The sequence below is a fragment of the Malania oleifera genome, chromosome 4 (genome assembly GCF_029873635.1).
Source record: "Malania oleifera isolate guangnan ecotype guangnan chromosome 4, ASM2987363v1, whole genome shotgun sequence".
NCBI classification, from domain to species: Eukaryota; Viridiplantae; Streptophyta; class Magnoliopsida; order Santalales; family Ximeniaceae; genus Malania; species Malania oleifera.
In genome coordinates, this window is record NC_080420.1 from 19,148,952 (window position 1) to 19,176,732 (window position 27,781).

The following is a 27,781-nucleotide window of genomic DNA, read 5'->3' on the forward strand; positions in this document are numbered from 1 at the left end:
TACTATTCATTAAGAGAAAACATGTCAATCTTTATTTTTCATTTTTTATTCGTTATGTTTCAAAAACGCCTTTTATTTTTATAAAATTTATGAAAAAAATAAAAATTTCACTAAATGAGTAAATTAATAAATATATTTTTTACATGACTATAATAACTGACCACGACTACAAATTATAGAAATGTTACACTTACCTATTGAATGTTACACTTTTTTTTTCCTTGCTGATTTGTATATATTATACTATATTTATTGTATAATCATATAAAGTAGCGAACAAGTAAGTCTGATGTTTGAATGATAAGTGTACCACTACTCTAATATTTAACCACTCACAATTCTTTTGAATTTTTATACGTTCACTATGCATATTAAGACTATTTATGACTACGGAGAGCATAGAAATGGTCATATTACACGTGGCCCTTGCCTATACTATTAATTAGAGGATATAATTTTCAATGTGCATACCTATTACATCACTATAAATTTCTATCAAAAATTAAAATTTAGTTAAGGATGATTTAATAAATACAAAGCTTATTTATGACTGCAATAATTATTCATAATTATGAAAAAACTTATAAGTCATAACTTCACCTAATTTTATTGCGTATATTTCAAACTTCGTGACTACGTGCCTATGATCAGCAAAAATAAAATGAAAAAAAAGGGAGAATGGGCAGATACTCGGATGGTAAGGACGGATGACTGATATGCCACTTGACGATGAAATGAGGTTTGTTCCTACCATTTCGAGTCCATATCCGCAATTTACCCCTACACGTGTGGAGAGCACCGAACGTGCAGACGTGAGACTAGTCTGATGGAGGGGGGTGACACCCAATGATCTCGGGACACCCCATGTAACCAAAAAAAAAAAAGAAAAAGAAAAGGGACAAAACATTTCCTGCCAGTCAACTCTCTCTATTTTTTTTTTTCTTTTCCTTTCTTTTTTGTTTTATTTTTTGTTCGTTTGATTGTTTTTTCTAAATAATCGATTACGAAAGAAAAGTTAAAAAATGAAGAGCGCGGGGGCAGGTTATATAACGTGCAGACCACAGAATTAAATTTTTAGTTTTATTCTGCGAGCCGAAATTACAATACACAACGGAAGAGGTGAAGCAGGAAGCAGGGGGAAGGGCGAGGGAGAAAAGCCTCTTAGGTCACCTTCTCTCTCCCTCCAAACAGCTGCTCCGAATTCTCGCCTTCAGCTTTGTAAATTTCCAAGCATTACTTTTCTTCATTATCGTTCATTTTGTTGGATTGGATCCGGGTTTTCGTTGATCTTTTGACTTTCGTTCTTATTTATTGGTCTAATACTGTTTCCATTTCCCCGAGAAAGGAGCGATCCAATGCTTTTGAGTTTCGGAAAATTTCGTGAAAAAAATTTGATCTCCTTGCTCCATTTTTTTATGGGTTTGGATTTTTTGAATGATAGATTTTGGAGGAAAGAGGTTTGAAGGATTGCCACTTTGATTTCATGGAGGGTGCTGAGAGGAGATAACGGTGAAGGAGCAATTCGTCCGAGGAAATTTTTCTAGAGAGAAAGAATTGAAGAGAGAGACGGAGAGATGGGCTCGAAGATGGAAGGTCCTTCGGCCCCTGCCTTGCGTCGCGACCCTTACGAGGTTTTAAGCGTGTCGAGGGATTCATCTGATCAGGAGATTAAAACTGCATATAGAAAGCTTGCTCTTAAGTAAGTTCATTTTATCAATTTAGCCATTTTATCGCAATTCTTATATGCTAGTATTGCTCATGAACTTCATCACTATATGTTATATGAAAGTATGAAATATATGGGTTTCCTTAACACAGTTTTGAGCTGAATTGTAGATCAGTTTGGTTGCTGATAGAAAAGCATACCTCATTTGCATATCTAGGGGCCGTCTGGACGGGGGAGGTGGGCAGAGTATAAAAGAAAATTGATATTTTGTTTCATGTCCTTTCCAGAGCTGGTGGTGACGTTTGATATCTCCATTAATAAACCTATGTTTAATTCCTCTAAGCATCTGAATCTCCAATGTTCAAATTACATGCTTCAAAGTATCTTTTTATCTTTAGTTTCATTGATGATTGTTTTACAATTCATTATATTACTATCAACAACTTGTCATCAATTACCCTGTCTTCCATTGGGCTTTGGTGACCCCAAGGTCCCAGCTCGATTATCCACTTGTGGTTTGCTTAGTGAATTACCAGAAATGCATCAATGGGCAGACGACAATGTTTTCATCTTGCGGCTTGGTGCCGCTTGGATGGGTCCAAGTCTTGCCTAGGTTGGAGTTATGGGTCATCAAAAAAAGTGTAATGAAAGTGTTCCTCCAAAGTGGCCAAAAGTGCACAAGAAGTATGCAAAGGAGAGGAGAAACTGAGACTATTGATGAAAAAAATCCCACAAATTGATCAACCAACCAATAGGGTGCTACATGTGTCTGCCAAATTCCAACTAAAAGCTCTAAAGGGAAAAAAATATTAACAAACTCTCAAGTCTCCTAATGAATATTTTTCTTTAAGAACTCTTGTTTCTTTCCTTCCAAATGCACCAAATATTAAGCTCAGTGGTGCTTTGATCCAAGCCAGCCTCATCATGCATCTTCTATGCATCCTAACCTTGATGAAAAGGAATGCCTTTATTGAGCAAATAGCTTTCAAAAGAACATTTGCAATTGTTTCATCACCTTGCAATGAAGAAAGATATGGTTTATGCTTTAATGCTTGCACTATCCTTTCACATAAGCCATAACATGCATAAATCATGATTCCTACTTATACTCTGTGAGAACCCCCTCTAATTGGTGCATCACACGAAGAAAAACTACTTTCCCAAGAGCTTTAGAGTGTCACACCATTTTACAGGGGAAAGGTATCACTGTTGACTTCATGCTCCATATCATCATTCTTCCTTTGTTTTAGAAACATTCAACATTTCTCCCTTTCCACAATTCCTTGCATCACACGCACCATTGAGCGCGCCCTTCTCTGCCCCTTTATACACCATATCCTCCCCTTTCGCCATGGTTTAAGATAGCGGTCATGACCATTACATAACACTGTTACGTAAATGTTTTTGGGGTCCTTGATATAGTTACACCCCGCTAAATTGGTTGGAAGAAAAATCATGCCCGTAATGCCTGTTATGTAACAACCGCTATAGAAGTTACATAGCTGATAGAGGACTGTTATGACAAAATATATATATATATATATTTTCTTTTTTTCTTTTCACTTTTTCTTCCCATTATAATGAGGATAATAATGATGCACAACTTTTTTTTTTTAATATTCCAAAAGGTACATTAATTAATAAATTGATATGGACCCTATTTTGTTAAAAATATTTATTTTTATAATAATTTGATTTTTATTTTCTATATTTTTCAACTACAAGCTTCTTTTCTTTCTTAGTTTTTACCAAATTCAAGTTGTTACTTGTTAGTGCATTATTTATTTAATGATTAATTTTATGGTTACATATCATACTAATCATAGTGTTAAAGCGTAGGTTACAGTTACACAGTATAACTTGTTTAATTAATTAATTTATCAAGCATATGTTTAGTGAAAAAGTGAAAAGTATTTATACAATTTTTCTATCAATTCCGGTTTAAAACAAATGTAAAATTTGTTCCCCTAACTAAACAATGTTTGTAAGTTGAATTAAAGGATCCAAAATACAATAAAAATCTTTTTAAGAAGATTTTAGAGCTTAAACATGCAAATTTACCAATATAGATAAAGGTTGGGTGTGCTTGAAAAAAATTCATGGCTGTTACACCTGCTGCCTGTTATGTAACATCTGCTATGTCCATGTTCTGCTACACCCATTACCATTACTTTACGCTACCCACTACCGCTATTTAAAACATTGCCTTTCACCAGTTCCCAACTCCTCTCACCTCCTCCCATAGAACGACCCGCACTTCCATATACCTCATTCACTTGTTCCCAACCACCATCCTATGCAGCATCTTGCCCTGGGTTTTCAACATTATTATAGTTGCCTAAGAGGCCCTGATTCTCATTCTCAAGCCCCTGATACTCACTAGCACTCCTTCTGCGCCCTCAGCTTTTCATGAGGCTCTTGTTCATACCCATGTACCTGCCAATTTGCATCAGCAGCATTCCGTTTACGATTCCGCTGATAACAAGTTGCCACTCTATACTCCTGCTGATAACCTTCTGTTACTCCATTGTTCTGCTTATAACCATCACCCTCTTAATATCTGTACTGTACCATTATCATCAGACACAGACCTCCTTAGACCATGACCCTCACCTCCTCTTCCCCTTCCTATTCCTTTTTAACCTCTAACAATGGCATCAGGCAGGGTCGAAGTCTTTCCATTATTTAACTGCTGTTACCGTGTTACGGAACAATATTGGTGCCTTCAGATGCTGTAATAGGATGATATTTTGTAACTGTCTAGATTCACATCTGTATCATCCCATATGGTCTGCTACTGTTTCATAACAGTCATTATGGTCTGTTACTTGCCATATTGTCTGCTAGAGGTTGTTATGCCTTTGGACTACTTGTAAATTGTGCTAACCTTCCCTTGGACTACTTGTAAAATGTGCTAACGTATTTTTACACTAATTTTGCACTTTTTAAAAACATTTCAAGCTCGTAAAACTTGAAACAGAATTATAAACTGTATTCAATATATTTACTATCAAATAGTTAAGAACTTAATTCAAATTAATTTAAGATGAACAATCTATCTCTTATGTAGGAGAGCAAAAATCATAGTTCAGAAGTCATTTCATCCACTCGTTAGGAATTACATTTGTAACTTTAGGAGAGCAAAAATCATATTTTAGAAGTCCTTTTCTCGTTAGGAATAACATTTGTAACATATATCTACATCCTTCAGTTGCTAAAAAAAAATTTTAAAACTTAAATTTCAAGCTCGATAGTCTATTGTCTTTGCTTCATATTATGTGTTTATGTCATTATGCAATGAGATATGAATATAAAAAGACGTTCCACTGTTTTTCATTGTTTATGGTTTCTTGGTTTAGATCAATAAAATGGTGAGTAACAAGGATTTCCTCCCTTTAGTGGCAAAATAACCTATATAACATTTAACATGTTTAGTGTATGCTTTGTGTTACTTGATTTAAATTTTTGGTAATAATTATCTAAGGCATTAGTATGCAAGATTTGGAGTTGAAACATGCTCACCTATAAGTTTTACCAAGTTCGCTAATCTCATAAACGAATTCATGGATGTGACATCTGTTACTCATTATGTAACATCTAAAAGTGACCATGACTGCTACACTGAGATCGTTACAGTTAAGTGGACTGCCACTGATTATTATAACTATGGGTACCTTCTCCCTTCTGTAAATAAGTTGATAGGATGACTTAACAGAAAATGTGCCATTTTTAGCTGTTGTCCTGATGGCTCTGTCCTCTTTGTCTAGACCATATTAGTCAGGTGTACCAAAAGAGATTCCATCTGGATTATTTGATGGGAAAATAACCTTTATTATTGATTTTTGAAAGATCGGTTGACTCTTAATTGGTGTTGTGTCAATTTCTTTGGGAGAAATGATACTAAATTGAGCTTGAATTTGTTTTACCTTTGACCATCTCAATTATTTAGACATTACATTCTTTGGAATGCAACAGCACTGATGTTTCGTGCTTGTACTGATGAACAAAAAATTAATATACACATGTTTCATGTAGTTTTATTGGTCCATTCAAATTTGATTGCTCAATCATTTTTTTGATTTTGATGACCATGATAAGTAAAGGTACATTGTTGAATTTTGCGTACAAGGGAAATTAGTAATCCAGTTTATGGACAGGTACCATCCTGACAAGAATGCCAGTAATCCTGAAGCTTCTGAACTTTTCAAGGAGGTTGCATATTCTTATAGCGTCTTGTCTGACCCAGAGAAAAGAAGGCACTACGACAGTGCTGGATTTGAGGTGATTTTCTTAAAGTCTTTTTAATAATATCATACATTAAGTGGTTAAGGGTCTGGTGTGGGTGTCATAAACTTGAGGCAAGAATCTGTTTGTCATTGCCCTTTCTTCAAGCAAATATTTATGCAGTAGCAAGTATTAATGAACCTTCTTTTTGAATTTTGATTGTATGATGAAAAAATATTTGCAAGAATCTGTGTCCTACTGTCCTGTCTATGCACTTTGGAAATTGTTAGAAAATATGAGGGTTTTTCTTTATTTTTTTGATTCTGTTTTTATGTAGCTGAATGTCAGTGTTCTTTTAATTTATTTATGGCAGTGGGTGGATCTTTCGTGTATGGTATAGAAACTCAACCTTCCATAACTGCAATTTATGAGCCCAAGATTCAACCCTCAAAATGAGAAACCTTGATATGTCGAGATTGAAACTCATCACTATGTTGGAGCTGCAAGTTTGTTGGTTGACATGAACTAAACCGTTAAGCTGTATATGTATATGAGTGTGTGTGTGTGTGCATATACATTGTGTTTCTTTTTTTTCCCCCCTCTTATGAGTCATCCTTAAGTTATGGCCATGCAAAAATTAGTTATAGTTCTCATCAATGTCTTATTTAAGACCGGGCTGCTTGGTACTAATTTAAAAGTGACTTAGTTTTGTATATACAGGAGGGTGTTTTGTCAATAGTTAGATTAGTTCTTATTTAGGTGTTCATTGTGGAAACAACCCCAAGAATCTAGTTTTTGAAAGACGGCTGTAGAAATGAGGAATTTTACTACACTTGGGGGAGCGGTACCTTGATTTAGGCTTTGTTATCCTCTGTCTCTTTATTTTCTTTCTCTATTTATTGATCAATGGTTGTAGGAGTTGATGAGAGGATTTTATTGTCTAGGGGGTGGGTGAGAGCAGGAGTTGATGAGAAATTGTCTTGATGGTGGTTGAGAGCAAGAGTTATCATTTGGCTATTTGGATGATACTGGGGCTTGGAAAACGGAGGTGCTATTTGGTATCGTTTTTGTTTTGCAGTAGAGTTATAGTGGCAAGCAACATTGTATTTGTCTTCTTGTTAGTTTTCAGTTTCCATTCTTGATTTTTACGTGTTGTGGCAACTTTTTGTGACAATACCATAATTCATTTTTGTGATTAAATCATTTTGAACACGATTTTTTTAATGAAAATGTAAAATAAAATTGCCATGGTAAATTTAAAAATGAAAGAAAATAAAAATATGCATAATATTTCTAAAATTTTGGAAAAAATATAAAATTTATCAAAAAAAAAAAATATTTTCACCATTTTTCCTATCTTCATAAAAATAAAATTGTTTTTGGAGAAATTTAAAATGAGTTTGCGAATTTTAGAAATTTTTACCAATATTTCTATTTAATTTCATTTAAAATTACATGAAATTTTTAAAAAAAGTTTTTCATTGAAAAAATTGTGTGCAGAATTTATCATTTTTTAACTTTCATAAATAATAGGATTGATCTTGTAGCATTAAAAAGTGAATTCACTAATATAGTAATTAAATAAAATGATAGTAATTAGTTTTATTTTTATTATAAAATTTTCTAATTTGTAATCTTTTGCATTTTCATTATTATAATCATATTTTTAAATTGTTATTTGATTGAAGGATAAAATTGAACATGCTTTGAATTAGGTTTTTAATTTATTTTAGTATTGGAATATTAACAAAACTGGCTGTTAGTTTTTTGAGTTTTGAGTTTTTGTTTTCTTTTCCATTTTCCTTTTCATAATTTTTGATAGTCATGTCAAAAGACCTCTTAAGTCTAAGGACTTTGGCTTATTGGATAAATGGTTATGGTGCTTTTTTTAAGAGCCTGATTCCCTTTGGCGTACATTGATTTGCATTTTAGATTAAGTATGGGTGTCAACAAAATGGTTGGGATGCTAAGGCAGGTGTTAATGTCACTCATGCGAGTTCTCTGAAATATATTTCTTATGTTTTGTCTTTTTATTTCTTGGTTGAGGTTTTGTTTTAGTAATGGAGAGAGAGTGCGTCTCTAGGAGGAGGTGATTTGTCATGCTCTATTTTGTTTTGCTTACCCTTCTCTGGTCATAATGCTTCCATTCCTGGATTATTGTTTGTTGAGGGGCATATGATCTTGTGGAACTTTTATCCTGTCAGTCTTCATTGCCAGGTAGAGAGGCATCTTTGGTACACTGTTTTCTTGTTAAGCGAGTATTGGGTGGCCCTGCAGAATGTGTATGGTTTTTTGTTGGTGAGCTCTTGAGGCTCTGGGAAGAGGAGAAAAGGGAGGACCTTTTGGAGTGCAGTGTATGCTATTTTGTTGATTCTTTGGCTTGAAAGGAACACAAGAAATTTCAAAGATCAGAAGACTTGTCTGGATTTGCTTGAGGAGAAAGTTACTTTTTTGCTTCTTTTAGGCACATTCCTTTGGGATTTTTGGGGGTTGTTGCTGTCTGATCTTCAAGGGGATTGGGAGGCAGCACTATTGTAGTTTTGTTTGGCCTTTGCTGACGATGCCTTACCCTCTTTTTGTTGTAATTATTTAAATTTAAGTGGTTTTGTTTAGTTATCTGAAAAAAATTATCTCATGGAACTTTTATTTCGGGAGTTTGAATATGTGAGAAACAACTCATCGAATTCCATTGTTAGGGATGCTTAATTCTTTTTACATATATCCGAGACAAGATAGGAGGGTCTAGGCTTTGGAGGCTTTGGGGATTTTCTTTTATTTCTTTCTTTGATCATCCTGTTAGAATAGGATTTATTTCCATCTTCTTTTAAATGTAAGGATCTTGAAATCAGGGCCTTTACTTCGTTTTTTGTTCTTTAAGAGGATAAATAGTTATGGTTTGCTCCATAAAAAACCCTGTAATTTGTGTCTTGGTGTGCATGTGCTTTGTTTGCAAAGCGGCGAGTCAACTGCACATTTGTTTTGTTGCGTTCTTCTTTCTCTTAGTACATTTGGAGCTGGCCTTAGGCATTTTGGTGCTTTTGGGGAGCATTTGGTTTACCCTTCTTTGAGAAGTTCTTTTCTTTAGAAGTTTTAAGGGCTTTGGAGGTGGGGAGGAAGGGCAGGTTTTTTGGTGATGTGATACTTTTGATATAGTATAGTGTTCTAAAATGCATGATTGGCAAGATGAGGTGTGCCTAAAATGCCTCAGGGCATAGTCCAAAGTGTCAAATGCAAAGGCATAATACAATAAGGATTACTCATTTGGGCAAAAGGCGCCTTTTTGGTTGAGGCTTATGTGTTTAGTTTGTGCTTTTTTAGTCGAATTTGGTTTTAAACAAGGCTAGTGGAATTTAGTCAGATGTATATTTAGACCCAACATCAAGATTCCCCTGCCTAGTGTAGTATGGATTCCAGGGAATATAGGATTCTCTGTTTGGTTTGAAAGAATATTATTGATGGATTCATAGGACTTTGATATTCCCCTGTTTGGTTTATTCCTAGATAACTATTTATTCCCGAAATATTCTTATTTTGGAGAAGTGACACTTCATAAAAGAGTCAAAAGACAAATGCTTGTTCATTATATTGTTCACATGAAAAATCAACCGATAAATAAAATTCTTGAACATTACCCAACTCATCAAAAACTCGATATTGAGAACATCAATTAAAATGATATCATAAATGATAACAAAATGTATTTGTTGTGATCTCAAAAATCAACTAAAACACCTCCACATGATCTTGTATAAAACAATTAACTATCAAATTCCATTAAGATCTAAAAAAACGGATCATATATGTATCACAGTATCCAAATTACTCCACCCAAAAAAAAGAGTAAAATTTCTATACTTCGTCCTTGTAATTTAGAAAATAGAAAAGCAATACATTTAAATAGACATGTAGAGGGGTTGAACCCCTGCTTCCATGAGCACTTAAGCCAATTAATCACATTTATAAATTTGAGCCAACACAAAAAAGGTAGTTATCATAAAACAAATAGGAAAATATAACAAATAAAAAAATTATTAAATTAATTTTTTCTTAAAAAATATCTTATTTTCTGATGAAAAGTATTTTTCATTCATCCAAACATAGCTTTAGTAATATTGTTTTACATGATTGGTTTGGTTGTGCTTGGAGGCATTAAATGTAGCCTGCAGCTCTTATTGCTTTAATCTACCTCTCTCTCTCTCTCTCTCTCTCAAAATGTCCAACGTGAGTGAGTTCTTTGCTTAAAAAATCAAGTTGTCTCTTTCTTTTGTTATACTTAATGTAGGAGGATGCCTTGTGCTCCAATTCTTGTATTCTTCTCTCTCTTAATAAAACACTTTCTTTATAAAAAAGGACATTGCTTAACCTCATTAAATTTCTCTGTGGCATAAAATAGAATATGTGAGGTGCTATCTGCAGTGCTTTTTTTAACCATATGAATGGAGGCACATCATGGTAAATCTGGGAAGGATATGACTTACATGTCCCATGAACTTTATTGGATGCTCTGAAACAATTTCAAATATAATTATTCTTGGATTGTATGATGTCATGGTTGGTTCTGACCTTATATAGTTATACTTCATATGTCCTTTGTCTATCATTTGAAGGAGAGCTTTCTGCCACACAGTCTTAGGTCATCTTCTTTGCCAAGAAAAGTAACAGCTCTCATTGATCTAATAAACACTTACTTTAGAATTGACAAAATCTACATTATTTTAACTAAATCATGGTTCACTACGTGGATATCAGTACACATGTGCACATGCTTGAGATGAACATGTAATTCTTTGTTCCAATTTTTTGTCTTTTTTTGCATCCTTATTTTTTCTGCTATTTTTTCTCTGCTTAATTCTGTCTTGACATTTCCCCCCCCTCCCCATTAAGTTGATTTGGTATTTGATAATGAAATATTAATCAGGCCCTTGAAGCTGATGGCATGGATATGGAAATTGACTTGTCGAACCTTGGAACGGTTAATACAATGTTTGCAGCATTGTTCAGGTGATTGTTTAATTGGAATATTACTTGCTTTTTGTTGATGTTTAGCTTTCTGCAACCTCACTTTTTCTTGTTTTTTAGTAAGCTGGGCGTCCCAATCAAGACTACAATTTCTGCTAATGTTCTTGAAGAAGCTATGAATGGAACTGTCACTGTTAGACCACTTCGCGTTGGGGCATCAGTGAGCGGAAAGGTGCTTGCTTAATTTATATCAGGGTAGAGTCACACTTGTTCAGGTGTATAGCCGCTACTTCACTGACACTTCACTGCAGGTAGAGAAGCAATGTGCCCACTTTTTTGGTGTAACAATTAATGAGCAACAAGCCGAGGCCGGGATTGTAGTTAGAGTTACTTCAGCTGCTCAAAGCAAATTTAAAGTAAATTGCTGAAACTGAGGAATCTTTTACAAATTCTTTTACGATGTGAAAATCAATCTCTCCATCTCACATTTTTTTTTTTTCCTAAAATTTTCCAGCTACTTTATTTTGAACAAGATGCCAATGGTGGTTATGGTTTGGCTCTACAGGTATTGCATTTTTGCCTGTTCCTTGTGCATTTTACTTTTCTCTTGCATGCTTTCTGTGCCTGAAATCCCTGCTATTTTTTTAATTTTTTTGGGAAAAAGAGATAAAAGCAAATTTTTGATTAAAACAAATTTTCTTTTGTTGATGTAATCGTTTGCCTTAACTTTTTCTATTTGCACTGCTGATGAGAGTATAAACAGAAAATATAGTTTTCTTCTTTGATTAATTATACCATTAATTTTAACAGTCACTGGATATTGCATGGGAAGTTGTGCCATGTGCTGCAATTTCTAGGAGACTGGCTATTTTTCAAGTGGTTTTTAAAAAATAGCTATGATGAGAAAATGGTGGTTGAAATTTTCTAAGAAACTGATTATGATCTTTGGAATGCTATGATTTTGGGTAAATATTATGTTCATCGATATGAGAGAGAACAAAATAAAAAGAGATCTTTAGTGACTTAGGGTCAGGCTCTCTCTCTCTCTCTCTCTCTCTCTCTCTCTCTCTCTCTCTCGTTTTGTGTTGGGCTGCATCTGAAATCAATTCTTGGGACATTTTGTGTTAGAGATTTCCATTAAAATATCTTTATCCCTGTATATACCATCATTTAAGTATTGGAAATGTGACTGCTATTGATTTTTATGTTACTGCTTTAAGTTGTCCAAGGTTTAGTTTATTTGTAATGAAGTTTAACTTCCTTGCTTGTGAAGGCAATTTTTTTATCAATATCCTTTTTCTTTGAATCAAGAATGTGGACAAGGAAAACCCAGTGACTGAAAATTTTGTTTCTTGAGGACAATGCTGTGAAATTCAGAAAGGTTTTAAACTTTGCTAAAATTTTGTTTAGAAAATTTTGGGATTAAAGGTCAACATGTTCAAGAGTGGGGTTGCAGGTACTAATTTGAGGTTGATTTAGCGACTTTTACTACTTTATCTCATTGTAATATGTTAGAATGGCCTCTAACTTACTTGGGTCTCCCTGTTGGTGGAAATTCTTAACTCTCTTCTTTTTGTGAACTGGTGGTGGAAGGGTAGCATATTAGAAACTTGGAAGAGGAGTTATTTATCTTTAGGGGGCTGTATTATTCTCAGTGCTGTTCTCTCCAACATTCCCATTTATTTTTCCCCCCTTTTAGAGATCTGGCATGGGTGTCTCTAGCTTTGGAGAGAATTATGAGAGATTTTTGTGGTTAGGTGTTGGGGAAGAGAAGAGAGACTATCTAGTTAGTTGGGAGAAGGTTAAAAGGCCTTGGTCTGGGGGGGCTTGGGCCTTGTAACTTGGTGTCTAAATTTCTTACCCTTGGAGGTTGACACTTCATGGCACATGGTTATTAACACCAAGTATGGACTGTGTAGGAATGGGTGGTATACTATGGGTAGTGAATAAAAATCATATTTGGTTTTGGGAAGATGTCTGGGTTGGTGAGGTTTCTTTAGAATCTTTGTTCCCTTCTCTTTTTGGACTGTCTCTCTTGTGCGTGAGATGGATCTCTTTCTTGAGATTTTCATTTCTTTAGAAATCTTAATGAGAGAGAGGTTTAGGATAGGATCATGTTGTTGCAAATACTGGAATCTTTTGTTCCTTGAACAGGTGCTGATTCAAGGATTTGGATTGGGGATTCTGCTTGTTTGTTTTGCACAAAATCTTTCCTTGCCCAGTTGTTAGAAATACAGAATCTTTCTTATTTTCCCATGAATCATTTTATTTGGAAGGTGAAGGTTCTTTGTATGGTCAAGGCTTTTATGTGGTCTTTGACTCTTAACAGGCTTCATATGAATGATATGCTGCAAATGAGGACTTACAAGGCCATAAGTTTGAATGTTTGTGTCACGTGTTTGGAAGCGAGCAAGACCAGCGATCATTTGTTTATTCATTATAGGGTGGTTAGTCAGCTTTGGGCTTTTCTCTTAATTTCTTGAGGAGGCTCTGTTGCTTTGATGTCTTTCCAATGGTATGGTGAAAAGGTTTTGAGAGGACTAAGAGGGGAGAACATTTATGAAAATGTGCAGTTTTTGGACTGTGGATCGAAAGGAATGCAAGGATCTTCAATGGCAAAACAAATTCTGTGAATTCCTTTGGGATAGAGTTGCTTTCAGAGCTTCCTTTGGGGCTCATTTTTTGGGTTTCTTTCGAGGATCTTTAGGGGGATTGGAAAGGGGCTTTGTGTAACTGTTTATTTGTTTCTCTGCTTGCTTCTGTATTAGGAGGATATCTTTCTATGTAATTCTTTATTCTCTGTACCATGTATTAATGAATTTCTTTTTCTATATATATATGAAACGAAAACCTAACGACATTATGTTTATTGAATCCTTATTTAAGTCAATATTTTCCTGATCAATCATTTGAAGCCTGGTGGTTCACTTGACATAATATGAACCAACCTGTTACAGCTGCATCATGCTTTGGTGCAATCCCTTTTGAGATCTAGTCTTGTTATTCTTGCCTTGGATTTGTGCCAATCCTATTTTAATCTTCCAGCGACAGATGCATCTCATTTTGTTCCTCTGTACAGCGTCAAGATTATTTTTGCCTAGGAGCACAAAATAGCACAAAATAGGAATATAATGAGGTTGGAACAGGAAAGTGCTTACTCCTATGGGTCAAGGGCTTGTGACATGCTAAATGTCTACACACTGTACTCGAACATGTCATTTGAATGAAAATTTTGACAGCTTTATATCTTAATCTCATTGGTAAACATAAAGGTCTCTCCTTTTTGATCCTATTGGTTGCTTAGATTGTTGGTTCTTTTTTCTTCAAATAAAATGAAGGATGCCCACTTTTTTAAAATTATTATATAATAAAATGAAGATATTTTTACCGAAGTTAAGGTATCACAGATTTTCCTCTATGTTCTCTTTGGAATGAATCAAAACACTTAGGATACTTTTCTCCAACAAAATTGTCTCTCTTGAAAAAATTCTCTCTCTGAAATTAGGGTATCACAGAATTTCCTCTCTTGTTCTCTTTGGAATGACTGAAAACACTATAGTGTTTGGGAGTGTGGAATTTTTGTGGATTTGGAAAAAAAAGTCAATACAACTTTGCACTACGTTTTATCCAAATCCAAGCCCCGAAATCCATTCATGCTCCCAAAGAAAGGGTCATGGAACTTTTCTCCAAAAAAATTGTGTGTCTCTATTGGGAAAGAATTTTTTTTTTTCCCTGAATTTAATTGGAGGGACATGATATTGTTTGCCCAAGCTTTGGAATAAATATTCATGCTACTGGACACATTAGGGAAAGGTCTCTGTGGCTTAGGGCTTTTTGGATTAGTGAAAATAAGGATTTTAGGGTTTATAATTTTTGTAGAAATTAGAAGGGTTTATAGATCTTCTCAGGATTGATGTAATCGGGGTTTTATCACAAGAGGGACTGGAATGGCACAACTCTGTGTCTGCTGCCTTTTGGGATCCTGTGATTGAGAGAGTGAGAAAGAGGCTGGAAGCTTGGAAGCAGGCTTGTTTATCACTAGGGGCTCATATTACTCTCATTAGCACTTTCTTTTCTAATATTTCCATTTATTTTCTATGCCTTTTTAGAGTCCCCATGAGTGTGGTGAGGATTCTGGAAAATGTGATGAGAGATCTCTTATTTTCTGTCTGTGGTGAGAACAAAAGGATCATCTTGTTAGTTGGGATGAGACCTCAGTCTGAGGGGGTTTTGGGCTTGGAAATGTGGTATCTAAAAACATCTCTTTAATAGGAAAATGGTTATGGAGGTTCCCCCTAGAGTTTAACCTTATGGCATCAGGTTATTCAAAGTATGGAATCCATTGAAATGGGTGGAATAGTAGAGGAAGTTACAATGTTTCTCATTCCATTCCTGCAAGTTTGTTTCCAGGGTGCATGTTTGTTCTTTCCTTTTATTCGTCTCAAAGTGGGTAATGGATATAATTTGATTTTAGGAAGACATTTTTGGGTGGGAGAGACTTCGTTTGAGCTGTTAGCCCCTTGTCTTTTTAAATTATCCATTGTTCTTAATGCATCTATTACAATTTTTTCATTTCAGCAGGGGTTTCTCTTTTTTGGGACCTTGTCTTCATTAGGAGTGTTGATGAAAGAGACGTTGATGAGTTTACTTTCTTTTTTTTTTCTGTGCTTTTGATTCTTTTGTTCCCCAAACCAGAGTAGATGCTTGGGTCTGGTTAGGCGATTCTCCAGGATCCATTTTTCCTCTAAATCTTTATCTCATCTTTTGAAACCTCAACTTCTAGTCCTTTCCTTTGTATCATGTTATTTGGAAGGCTAAAAAGGTTCCTCTAAGTTCCAAGGTTTTTCATTTGGACCCTAACTCTTAACAGGATTAATATGAATGACTTGTTATAGGTAAGGAGACCTTATAAGGCTCTCAGCCCGTATATATTTATGTTATGCTTCGAGTCCAATGAGACTAATGCTCAATTTTTTCTTCGTTGTTGGGTGCCAAGACAGCTTTGAATGCTCTTTTCTCCCTTTTTTGTGAAGTGTTGGTGGCTCCACAAAATGTTTGTGAGTTCTTAGTTCTTACTGGTGAGATATCATTTTTTTTATTTTATTGGCGAAAAAGAGAAGTCATTAAATGATCACTGAGGGGGTGCCACCCATTTACAGTCAAGAGAACAGAAAAAAAGCGAAAGAGAACAATCAACTGTGCAACAGTACATCACGTAATCCAAAAGATGGTGAAAGGCATCAAGGGTATGGATTTTTTACTTTCTCTATTTGCAAAAAATATCCTTCCAATCCCAAATTTCCATTCCCTAGATCCAGCAGTAACCCAATGCTGTTCCGAAAGAGCAGTGGCCAGATTCCACAAAATTCTGGTCCAGGGGCAGTGTAACGGAAGGTGGTCAGCAGTTTCAGCATCAACTTTGCAAAAAAGCATCTGTTGAGTGAAACCTCTGCTCTGAAGATTATTGGGAACAAGAATCGTCCCCAAAGTTGCCTCCTAAGAAAAAAAAAGGCAATTTTGGTTGGCGCAATAGATTTCCAAATGACTTTCCCAGGTAAACAGGTCTGGCTTCAGAATGTCTGTCCAGCTGCTTGTAGGAGCTGTCTGCAAAGTAATCATTTTTATTGAGCTTCCATAAGGGCACATCCAGATTCATCTTATTGGGGACATTTTTATAAAGGCATCCATAAAAATCAGAAAAAAATCAAGCCCCCATTTATGAGCAATTCGAACAAAAGGGATGTTCCAGGCTGCCCTGATGACAAAATGGTCCACATACATACTCATCAAAGCATCTTTTTTCAGTGGCGAGGTTGAAGATTGTAGGACATCGAGAGATCAGAGGAGATGAGCTGCACCAGCTCTCATGCCAAAAGGTCTTGTTTCCTATTCCCAACATGAAAGTGGATGAGAGTGAAGAAATCCTCCCACGCTTTCCTAATAGATTCCATAACACTGACCCAATAGGACTAACGGGGTCACTGGAGATAGTCCCATTTTGATCAAGGTTGTACTTTAAAGCAGTGATCTTTCTTTGAAGTAACTCCTCCATAACACTGACCCAATAGGACTAACTGGGTCACTGGAGATAGTCCCATTTTGATCAAGGTTGTACTTTAAAGCAGTGATCTTTCTTTGAAGTAACTCCTCCTTGTTCATGAATCTCTTCATCCACTTGCCCAGGAGGGCCTTGTTGAAGAGAGAGAGAGAGAGAGATTTGAGACCCAGGCGCCTCTTGGGATTGGTTGCTAGACAACATCCTATCTAACTAAAAAGAACTTGAAAACCTCCCTTGTGTTTTCCCCAAAGACATCTTTTTTGAATCAGTCTTTTGGCCATACAACTAGGAAGAGGGAAGAGGCCTGAAGTAAATTGGCAGGTTGGAGAGCATGCTTTTGATGAGAGTGAATCTACCACCTTAGAGAGGTAGTTGTGCTTCCGAGCCTTTTTTATTTTTAAATTTTTTTAATTTTTAATTTTTTTTTCAGATCTTTCGATACAACCTTTTTTTTTTTTTTACACCAAGTGGGAGACTCAGGCAGAGCTCACTCTATCCCAAATTGACTTTCAAACCAGAAATTGATCCGAAGCAAAGAAGTAAGCATCTGAGATTAAGAATTTGATGAGCTTCCACCTTATAGAAGATCATGGTACCGTCTGCAAAGAGGAGGTGGGAAATGTACTGCTCCCTACCATTTCTCTCCACTGTCAGCTCTTTTAGGAGTCTTATTCTTAGGGCATTTTGCAACACAAGGCTGAGAACCATTAGGATGATGAAAAGCAAAGGAGAAAGGGAATCTCCTTGTTGTAATCCCCTGGAAGTGTGAACGAATCTTGAAGGACAGCCATTGATGAGAATTGAGAAGGATAGTGCGTGCTCATTCCATTTGTACCATAAGCTCTTGAAACCCAATTTTTGAAGGATGAAGGCAGCATCCATGATTTGCAGGAAATTTCAACCTTTCCAGCTCTAGATTGACTATCCACAATTTCTGACGCAATGAGGGCAGCATCCATGACTTTTCTCCCTTCAACAAAAGCATGTTGGTGCTGCTCTCTGACTTCCAGGATTGCTTTTTCAGTCTATTGGTGAGAACCTTGGATAAATTCAATGAAACCATGTTGGTGCTGCCCTATGACTTCTAGGATTTCTTTTTCAATCTATTGGCGAGAACCTTGGATAAAAGCTTGTAAACACTGCCCAACAAGCTAACCAGTTGAAATCTTTGATGTTAAATGCCCTGTCTTCTTAGGGATCAACACAAAAGAGGGGAACTCATGCTGCTTTCAAATTTGCTTGTAGAATGGAACTCATAACCTTGATAATACCAGCTTTGAGGACATCTCGATTGCTTAAAATTAGGCCATGGTGAAGCTGTCAGGTCTTGGAGCTTCATCACCATTACAATTTTTAAGAGCATAAAGATTTTCTTTTTTGCTAAAACGGTTTTCTGGCCACTAAGCTGTAGCTTAACCCCTCAACCTGAGGTCTCCATGTAGAAGGCTCAGAGGAAGGGTTTCATAGAAATTGCAAATGCCTTCTGTGATGTTCCCTACATCAAAGGTCTCACCATCGATGATGGTACTGCTTAAGGTGTTGCATCTCCTATGGAGATTGGCTGTGTAATGGAAGAATTTGGTGCTGTGATCTCCTTCCTCAAGCCTCAAGGCTGAATACTGTTGTCTCCAAGTAATCTTGGGCAATATTTTCATTGATAGAGTCCTCCCCCTTTTTTCCCTTTCCTCATCAAGGCCTAGAGAATGTTCAATAGCATCAAGATCCTGGATTCTCCTCAAGGTGGTTTCTTTCTTCGTGTGGGTATCACTAAAAGTGCTTAATAGATATCAAGGTTTTGGAAAGAGTAGAAGGAGGGCTTTATTGATTTGTGTGTAGTGTATGCAATCTTTCAGATGCTGTGGGTTGAGAGGAACATGATGATATTAAAAGCTCAGTCAACTTCTCCTTCTCTACTGTGGAATAGAGCCGACTTTTTTGCTTTCATTTTGGCCACATTTATTTCGAATTTTCTGGGGACATAGCTGTCTGATCTTCAAAGGGATTGGAAGGCTGTCTTATTGTAAACTTGTAAATTAGCTGATTCAGGAAGTATGTTTTATTCTCCATTTCCTGTGCTTTTGTTTAGTTAATGGATTTTTTTTATTGAAACAAAAAAGGGGCTGGAATGGATGGAACAAGTAGCTGAAATTTTTGCCAATAAGAAGACTTATGGTTTTCAGAAAATTCTGGCAGTTAGGAGAGTAGTGTTTTATGATGGTAAGGGCAGGAAGATGTTATAGAGCTTTTCTAGCTTTTATTGGGTTTAGGAATGGAGTAGTGATTAGGATTGCAGCTGAAAATTTCAGTTTGATAATCATAAGCTCTTCCTGAAGTAGCCCATAAACTTATTATCTTGACCATAAACAATGCAAGGGGGTTACACCATCTAATCAAAAAACCTCATCCTCATGATAGAAAATTTTTGCAATTCGATGGGCGTCAAATGTTCTATTGCATGGATTAAGACAAGACATCATCTTCGAGAATGTGGAGAATCATGGCCTTTGCATGTCCTATGCGAACACAAGACAAAATCCATACTGACATATGGGGAACTGAGAGTAGAGCATGCAAATAGAATTTTTCTAACACTTTTAGCTAGTTAACAAACATGGCACTGTTAAATCACCTTTGCAACATCCCTTCAAAGACCAAACTAGTAAAAACGATCCTTCCTCATGTAAATGTTTTTTGTCACATCAGACCTAAATGGCCAAGAATGCCTCCTCTACATAGCTCTCAATTATAAGTTGCCCGAGGGATGTTTTTGGAATGCATAGATGAGTTCCCCAAAATAAGTAGCCATTAGGGAGGATATAAACTAGAAGATAATCTATTCTGTCTGACTCACTCAGAAATGAGCAGCGCAAAGGCTATCTCAAGTATAGGAGTTTTGTCGTGAAATAATTAGCCCAAAAGGCCAGATCGTCTCCTCAGGGAATGCAGAATAATTTCAAACTAGCATAAAACAAAAAGAAGAAAATAAGAAAACAGTTTATTGAACGTAGTTCAGATTCGATTTCTTGGGGTTTTTGAAAGTTTGTGGCGAAATTAAAACAAAGTAAAACCTAAAATAAGAACATAACATGCATAAACAATAAAATAAATACTATGAAATTAAACAGAGCAACCAACTATGCCAACCCAGTACAATCCATTCAATCATTCAAATAAACAGTACGAGATTAAAAGAGCAAATTAACCAACTCTTTAAATATTCAAATAACGAACTAAGACAGAAGACTTCATTAATCTCATAAACATTCAATAATTAGGTAAACTTAAACAAGGACCTAAACAAAAATAGACTACACCTAAACAAAGTCTTAAACACAAAAACTCAACGTAAATAAAGTCTTAAACAAAAATAAACTACACTTAAACAAGGGCCTAGACAAAAATAAGCTACACTTAAATAAAATTTTAAATAAAAATAAACTTAAACAAAGTCTTAAACTCAACCAAATACTAAATGATTTAAATCCACATTAAAATGAGCTTAAATGTTTTAAACCCACAGCTAAGCACGATGTCACGGTCCCCCAAAATGGGACTCAAGTAAGGGTCGTGCGGCACTCGTTGAGAGCTCTCCCTTGACGAGTTAGCCAAATCTCACACGTTCAAGCCTGCAAGCATGAGCACCAGGTGAGTCTCAATACTCAAGAGAAACAAGGAACAATATGATATCACACGAGCAATATATTCACATACACGGAATAAGGCTACAACAATCAGGTATATCATAATCCAAGGCAACAAAACACCATAATGAAAAGGACTACTTGTATTATTCAAATCCAAGAGAATAACCATACAAATGTTAACACAAATAATCATATATTCATTCTAAACCCTTGGAGAATACAATTATAGTAGTATCTCTCTCCCCTTTTTCTCCATTACATTGTTTCTCCCTAACATCCTCCCCCACTCATTTTATCGACGTCCTCGTCGATGTGTTGTAGAAGGCCTCCTCATTCTGCTGATGTTGAAGCTGATGTCGTTGTCTTCAAATTTTTGAAATCTTCAATCTTTTGTATGGCATGCTGAAGGTTTTCTGCCTTTTCCCAACTGTTCTCTTCTTCTCCTAGCCCAATCCAGTGAACCAGATATTGTTGTTGTTGACGACCTTCTGCATTGACGACTTTGTTTGCAATGATCTCCTGAACATCTTTGTTTACAGGCTGCCTTCTGGAAATTGTTGATCTCCTTATCTTTTGTCGGTGCGGATTTGCTTTATCTGTGTGGAATGGCTTTAGGTTGCTTACATGAAACACGGGATGGACTGGTCGTCTGTGGCTCTTTATCCACTCTGGTTGTTCAAGCCGATAAGATGCATACCCCACCTTCTCGATCACTTTGATTGGACCTTCGTAACGGCGTAAAAGCCTTGCCGCGAAGAAATCGAAATGTCTCTGGCGGCACTTTTACTAGAACCAGATCTCCAGTTTCAAATTTTTGTGGTTGTCTCCTTTTGTTAGCCCATTTCTTCATGCGTTTCGATGCTTTTCCTAGCTGAGCTCGAGTGACTTTGATGTTTTGCAACCAATTCTTTGTGAATTGGTATGCTTTTGGGCAATTTCCCTTGTATGGACCATCCAGAGTGTGCGAGAGAGTCGGTTGTTGCCCTGTCACAATCTCAAAAGGGCTTTTATTAGTTGCAGAAGATTTCATAGAGTTAAAACAGAATTGTGCTGTCCCAAGTAAAGGAACCCAATTCTTTTGATTTGAGTTAACACAATGTCGCAAGTATTCTTCCAACATCCCATTAAAACGTTCGGTTTGACCATCTGTCTGCGGGTGGTAGCTGGTGGACAGATTAAGGTTTAAACCTATCAAGCGAAAGAGTTCACCCCAAAATCCCCCAGTGAATCTGACATCATGGTCACCGATTAGGCTTTCTGGAACGCCTCAATATTTCACCACATGCTTGAAGAATAGCTGAGCTGTCTTCTTTGCTGAACATGGCTTCGAGACTGGTACAAAAGTTGCATACTTTGAAAACCAATCAATCACCACCAGAATCGTATCATACTCCTCTACTTTTGGCAATGAGGAAATGAAGTCCAAAGAGACACTCTCCCATGGCCTTGCAGGAACTAGCAATGGCTCCAACAAACCTGAGGTCTTCTTTCTTTCTACCTTGTTGACAGATCAAGCAAGTTTTGGTATAACTCATCACATCGTCTTGCATATTCGGCCAATAGTACCCCTGTGTAATCAATGCATGAGTTCTTCGCCATCCGGGATGACCAGTCCACAATATTATGACACTCTTTTAGTAAGGTTTTCCTCTAGTTTCCCGCTTTGGGCATGTAGACTCTCCTGCCTTTAGTCATTATCAACCCATCTTCTACCCAAAATTGTCGTATCTTCCCTTCTTCTATCAGTTTACTCAATGTTTGCGCCTGCTGGTCTATACTTAAATGTTCCTTGATAAGATCTTTCAAAGGTAATGCCACCCTACTAGTTGATAAATGATTTATGAGTTTTAATGCCGCCAATTCGGTTTTTCTTGTTAAAAGCATCAGCCACTTCATTCGTCTTCCCTGCATTGTATTCAAAGTCAAAATTAAATTCAGCTAACTTCTCTTGCCAATGGGCTTGTTTTGAAGTTAGTCCTGGTTGTGACAAGAAGTGAGTAACTGCCACATTATCCGTTTTTACCACAAATTTCGACCCCAAGAGATAGTATCTCCACACCCGGAGACAGTTACCACAGCGAGAAGCTCCTTTTCCTGCGCTATATAGTTCCGTTCAGCACCCGTTAATTTTCTACTTTCAAAAGCAACTGGATGGCCTTCTTGCAAAAGAACTCTCCCTAATACAAAGTTTGAGGCTTCTGCTTGTACTTCAAATGGCTTTGTCACATCAGGAAGGATTAGCATATGATCTCCTACAATTTTTTCCTTTAATTCAATAAATGCTGATTGAATTAAAGGATCTCCCCAAGAAGGATCGCAGTTCTCTAACGGATGTAGGTGCTCGCCATTCATTGATGGTTTGTACTTTTGCTGAATCCATCCGTATCTGGCTCTCTTCAATGATATGGCCCAAGAATTTAATACGCTTTTGAGTGAAAGCACACTTCTCCCCTTTTATATATAACTAATTTTCTTGGAGTTTTTGAAAAACCTGCTGAAGGTGATCTTTAAGTTCTGCTAATGATGCGCTGAAAACCATTATGTCATCAAGGTAAACGATTACAAATTGATGAAGGTAGTCTCGAAAAACCTGATTCATTAAAGAACAAAAGGTAGCAGGTGCATTTGTTAACCCAAAAGACATGACAAGGAATTCAAATGCTCCATACCGGGTGACACAAGTGGTCTTAGGTTCATCTCCCTCTACAATGCGCACTTGATGATATCTCGATCTCAAGTTCAGTTTAGTGAAATATTTTGCTGTACTTAACTGGTCAAAAATATCGGCAATCAACGGAATGGGGTACTTGTTGCGAACCGTCACCTTATTAAGAGCTCGATAATCTACACACAAACACAAACTTCCATCTTGTTTCTTCTAGAATAACACTGGGGCCCCAAAATCTGCTTTTGATGGGCGGATGAATCCTGCTGTAATTAGATCATTTAGTTGCCTTCTAAGTTCAGCTAACTCAGGCAGCACCATTCGATAAGGGGCACGTGTTGGCGGTTTTACCCCCGACAAAAGCTTAGTTTCGTGGTCAATCTGTCGTTAAGTTGGTAAAACCCTGGGTAGCTGTTCTGGGATTACCTCCTTGAACTCTTCTAAAACTTCCTTAATTTCAACTGGATATTCGCCTATTTCTTCATTTTATGAAACTACCGGTAGAACCACGAAAGAAGGTTCTCCCCTTTTTACTCCCTTCTTGAATTGGAGGGCTGAAAGCAACTTCCTCTCATCGAAAGTGTTGTAGGCTGCGGGAACCGCACAAGGTGTATCTCCCATTATCACAAGACAATCCGCAGTTGGGATCGGCATTGAGTGTGTCACTTTAAGAAAACCCATCCCCAATACCACATCAAAGTCATCGAGGGGTGCCACGGTGAAGTCATTTGTTCCGGACCATGACCCCACTCCCACCGTGGTTAACGCTCGAGAATTCACTGCTTTCAACTTCTCCACATCCTTGTCTGCTTGTAATTCTAACCGTTGGGCTTCTGAATTGGCAATGAAATTATGGGGGGCCCCTGTATCAATTATGACCTTGGTTTTCTTTTCATTCAAAAATAGATCAACGTATATTAAGCCCTTCTCCTAAGACTTGTTGGTAACTACTTGACGCTTTAATGCCCCCAAAAATCTCAATGTTCCCACCATATTCTGTTTTTCTTGTGGGGTTGTTATCGAGGTTTTGGTTTCCCCTTGAAGGGCCTTTAGAGCATTCAAAGCCTTTCGTTCAGGACACTCCGCCACTCGATGCGGTCCCATGCGAAAGAAACATGAGACCAGCAACCGACGCTCCCCATCACCTGTTTGTTCGCCCCTCCACCCCCTAGTCATTGGCTCTCTTTTATCTTTCCAAGAACTGTTTATCTCCTTGTCCCTTCCCCCATTCGTGGGCTTATACACTTTATTGGGCCTAGAATCATTATTGGTGGACATGGGGAAATTTTGCTTCCCAGAACTGTCTGAAAAATCATCCAAACGTTTAGCAGCGGCAAGGGTGGAAGAGAGATCACTAGCACCTTGTTGGCGCAGTTCATTCTTCGACCATGTCTTCAATCAGTAGAGAAAATGAAATAGCCTATCTGATTTGGTCATGTCTATGATGTCCAACATCAAGGCTTGATATTCTCGTACATAACTCCTTATCGAGCCAGTCTGTTGCAATTCCATTACTTTGCACCGTGCTATGTACTCTACATTTTCTGGGTAGAATTGGGTCTTCAATGCCTGTTTTAACCCCTCCTAAGTGTTAATGACACACTTATTTGCTGAATATCATTCCATTTAGTTCTCCACCACAATTTAGCATCCCCAACAAGGTATACGATTGCCATATTTACCCGGTTCGCTTCTAGATCAACTCGTGAGCATATGAAGTAGTGCTCCATATCAAAGAAGAAATTATCCAGTTCTTTTGCATCTCGCATACCTCCAAAACTTTTAGGTTCCTGTACCTTTAATTGAAAACCCTCACTTGGTTCCACAATCGGCCTTCGAGTTATCTGTGCCACTGCATTCACTTTCACCGTCATCTTTTGTAAATCCCTCTGAACCTAGTACACAGCACTCTGGACATTGTCCATCTTCTTCAAATTTTCCTTCAAAGCAGTGATGGACTCCTTAACATCTTCTGCAAGGAAATCAAAATTATCCGTTAGCTTTCGCAAGGAGGCCTCAAGCTCTATTGGCTCTCCCCGTTGGGATGAAAGAGATGGTAATATGCCCTCAATATGTTCTAGCTTACTCTCAAAGGCTTCCAACTGCTCGATACTCCTCTAAAAGGCCTCAAGCTCTATTGGTCTTTTCTCTAGGGATTTTACACGTGGAATGAATTTTTCAAGTTCCCCAAGTCTCTCCTCAAATTTTGATACCCCATAGAGATTTCCTCTAGGGTTGTCTTCAGCAGCCTCAAGCTCTGTTGGCACGCCTTTCTCCTTTATCAATGTTGCCATCAACCCTTTGAGTTCACAACACATTGTCTCCAAGGTTACAAGTTTTGTCTCAAGCGCTTCAATGTGCTCTACTTTTCTAGACTTCTTTCTCATGTTACCACTCATGGTGCTTGCACACACTGTGCTCTGATACCAACTGTCACGGACCCCCAAAATGGGACTCAAGTAACGGTTGTGCGGCACTCGTTGAGAGCTCTCCCCGGACGACTAAGCCAAATCTCATTCGTTCAAGCCTGCAAGCACGAGCACTAGGTGAGTCTCAATACTCAAGAGAAACAAGGAACAATATGATATCACATGAGCAATGTAGACACCCCATTTTTACCCAGGCTCAATATATTTATTATCATTATTATTATTATTTTATTAGTATTTTTATTATTTTATTTACTCTTATTATTATTATTATTAGTATTATTATTATTATTACTTTTATCTTTATTTTTACTTCTATTTATATTATTTATTATTATTATTATTTATTATTTTCATTATTATTAATATTATTTTTAACTTTTATTATTATTAGTATTTTTATCTTTATTATTACTATTATTATTATTATTATTATTTATTTCTGTTATTATTATTATTATTATTATTTGTTTTTGTTATTATTATTATTCTTATTATTTTATTATCATTATTATTATTATTATTATTTTACTATTATTAGTATTTTTATTTATTCTTATTAATTTTCATTAGTCTTATTATTATTATTATTATTATTATTTTATTTATTATTATTATTATTATTATTAATTTTCATTAGTATTATTATTATTATTTATTATTTTTATCATTAATATTATTTATTTATTACTATTATTAGTATTTTTATCTTTATTATTATTATTATTAGTGTTATTACTATTTTGTTATTATCATTATTATTTTACTCCTTATTATTATTGCTTATTTATTATTATATTTATTATTTATGGGTAGCTAGGGTTTTGGGGAGCCTATTTATAGGCTCTTCTCACACGCTCCCGGGACGTCGCGACAGCTTGGCGACTCCGCTGGGGATTATCAATCGAGTGTAAAATCTCGAGACTCTTTGAAGAATAAGCTCATATGGGTTTTAAGTCCTGAAAAATTGCTTCACTAGGGATGATCAATCAGGTGCCAGGTCCTGAGATCTTTTGGAAGGTTAGTATTTTGGAAAATGGTTACCCTAGTGAGGGTGATCAATCGGGTGCGAGACCACAAGATTCTTCTGGAAAATGTCCTCAAGTGTAGGGTTCAGAATTATTCTACCGGGGATTATCGATCGGGAACAAAAACCCGAGTTTCTTTGGCTGTCCATAGATCACCCTCTTTGAGACTCAACAATCAATGCATCAATTGCTTCCTAGGGTCAACTGCCACAGTTTCAAAGTATGTCAATCTGTGCATGGGGGCCAGCTGCCCTAGTTTCAAAATATGTCTAGATAAGAATGGCTCAGTCAATGATGCAAAAGAATTATTCAGAATTTTATTCAACCAGGCAAGTATGAATGAATGGTACTCTATTGCTATATGTATGCATGTTGCTACCTAAGATGCAAAAATGCAGTGATATGTTAATGTGTACATAATGATGCATGAATGCAAAGATGTATGCATGTTGCATGAGATGCCCTTCGTATTTCCTTTATTATGCAATGCATGGGATGTATGGTAATACATGAATCTTTTCTCCTTCCAACGTGCTTGTAATCAACAACCGAATCTCTGATCTCGAGTGTGCCTTCAAATTCCAAGTTGCCGTTGATTCTGGCCATGTTTCAAATTCCAAAACGCGCTCAAAATCTGCCTCAGTGTTTACATGCCACTGGTCATGACCCTGCTTTTGACTTTGATTCTGTCTTGAAAGCTCTTGAATTTGCTCCAATGAACTCAAAATTTGCCTAGTTTCGATCCTCATCCACTGATCTTGGCTATGTTTTCATCATGCACTCTGATATGACGGCATCAAAATTAGTCCAAACAAAACACAACTCAAAATCTGCCCCAATTACCATCGTTTGTTACTGATATTGGCTTCAAACTTGACTTTGACACGAAGGCACCCCAAATCAGCGTCACTAGAACTCAATACGGAGTTTGCATCAAATTAAGTGCATCTGTAACTATTCTTGACCATTTTACCTGTCTTTCACAAGGATCCTCTTTTGGCGAATGTGTTAGTAATTAAGCCCTTTTGACCATCCGTCCTCCTTTTGGAGCTTTTGAAGAATAAAATTTTTTTTTTCTTCTTTTTTTTTTTTTTGGATGGAGGAATGA

At 36.6% G+C, this 27,781-nt stretch overlaps 1 protein-coding gene across 1 annotated transcript in view; it reads left to right on the forward strand.

Moving 5' to 3' along the window:
* The first annotated feature begins 929 nt into the window (after positions 1–929).
* LOC131152876 (chaperone protein dnaJ 15) overlaps positions 930–27,781 on the forward strand; it is a 55,184-nt gene continuing 28,332 nt past the window's right edge. Inside the window, exons 1-7 of the mRNA XM_058104810.1 lie at positions 930–1,218; positions 1,442–1,699; positions 5,824–5,947; positions 10,809–10,891; positions 10,970–11,081; positions 11,161–11,265; positions 11,364–11,414. Coding sequence (XP_057960793.1) covers positions 1,575–1,699; positions 5,824–5,947; positions 10,809–10,891; positions 10,970–11,081; positions 11,161–11,265; positions 11,364–11,414 — 600 coding nt within the window. The 5' untranslated portion in view covers positions 930–1,218; positions 1,442–1,574. The remainder of the gene's footprint in view (positions 1,219–1,441; positions 1,700–5,823; positions 5,948–10,808; positions 10,892–10,969; positions 11,082–11,160; positions 11,266–11,363; positions 11,415–27,781) is intronic.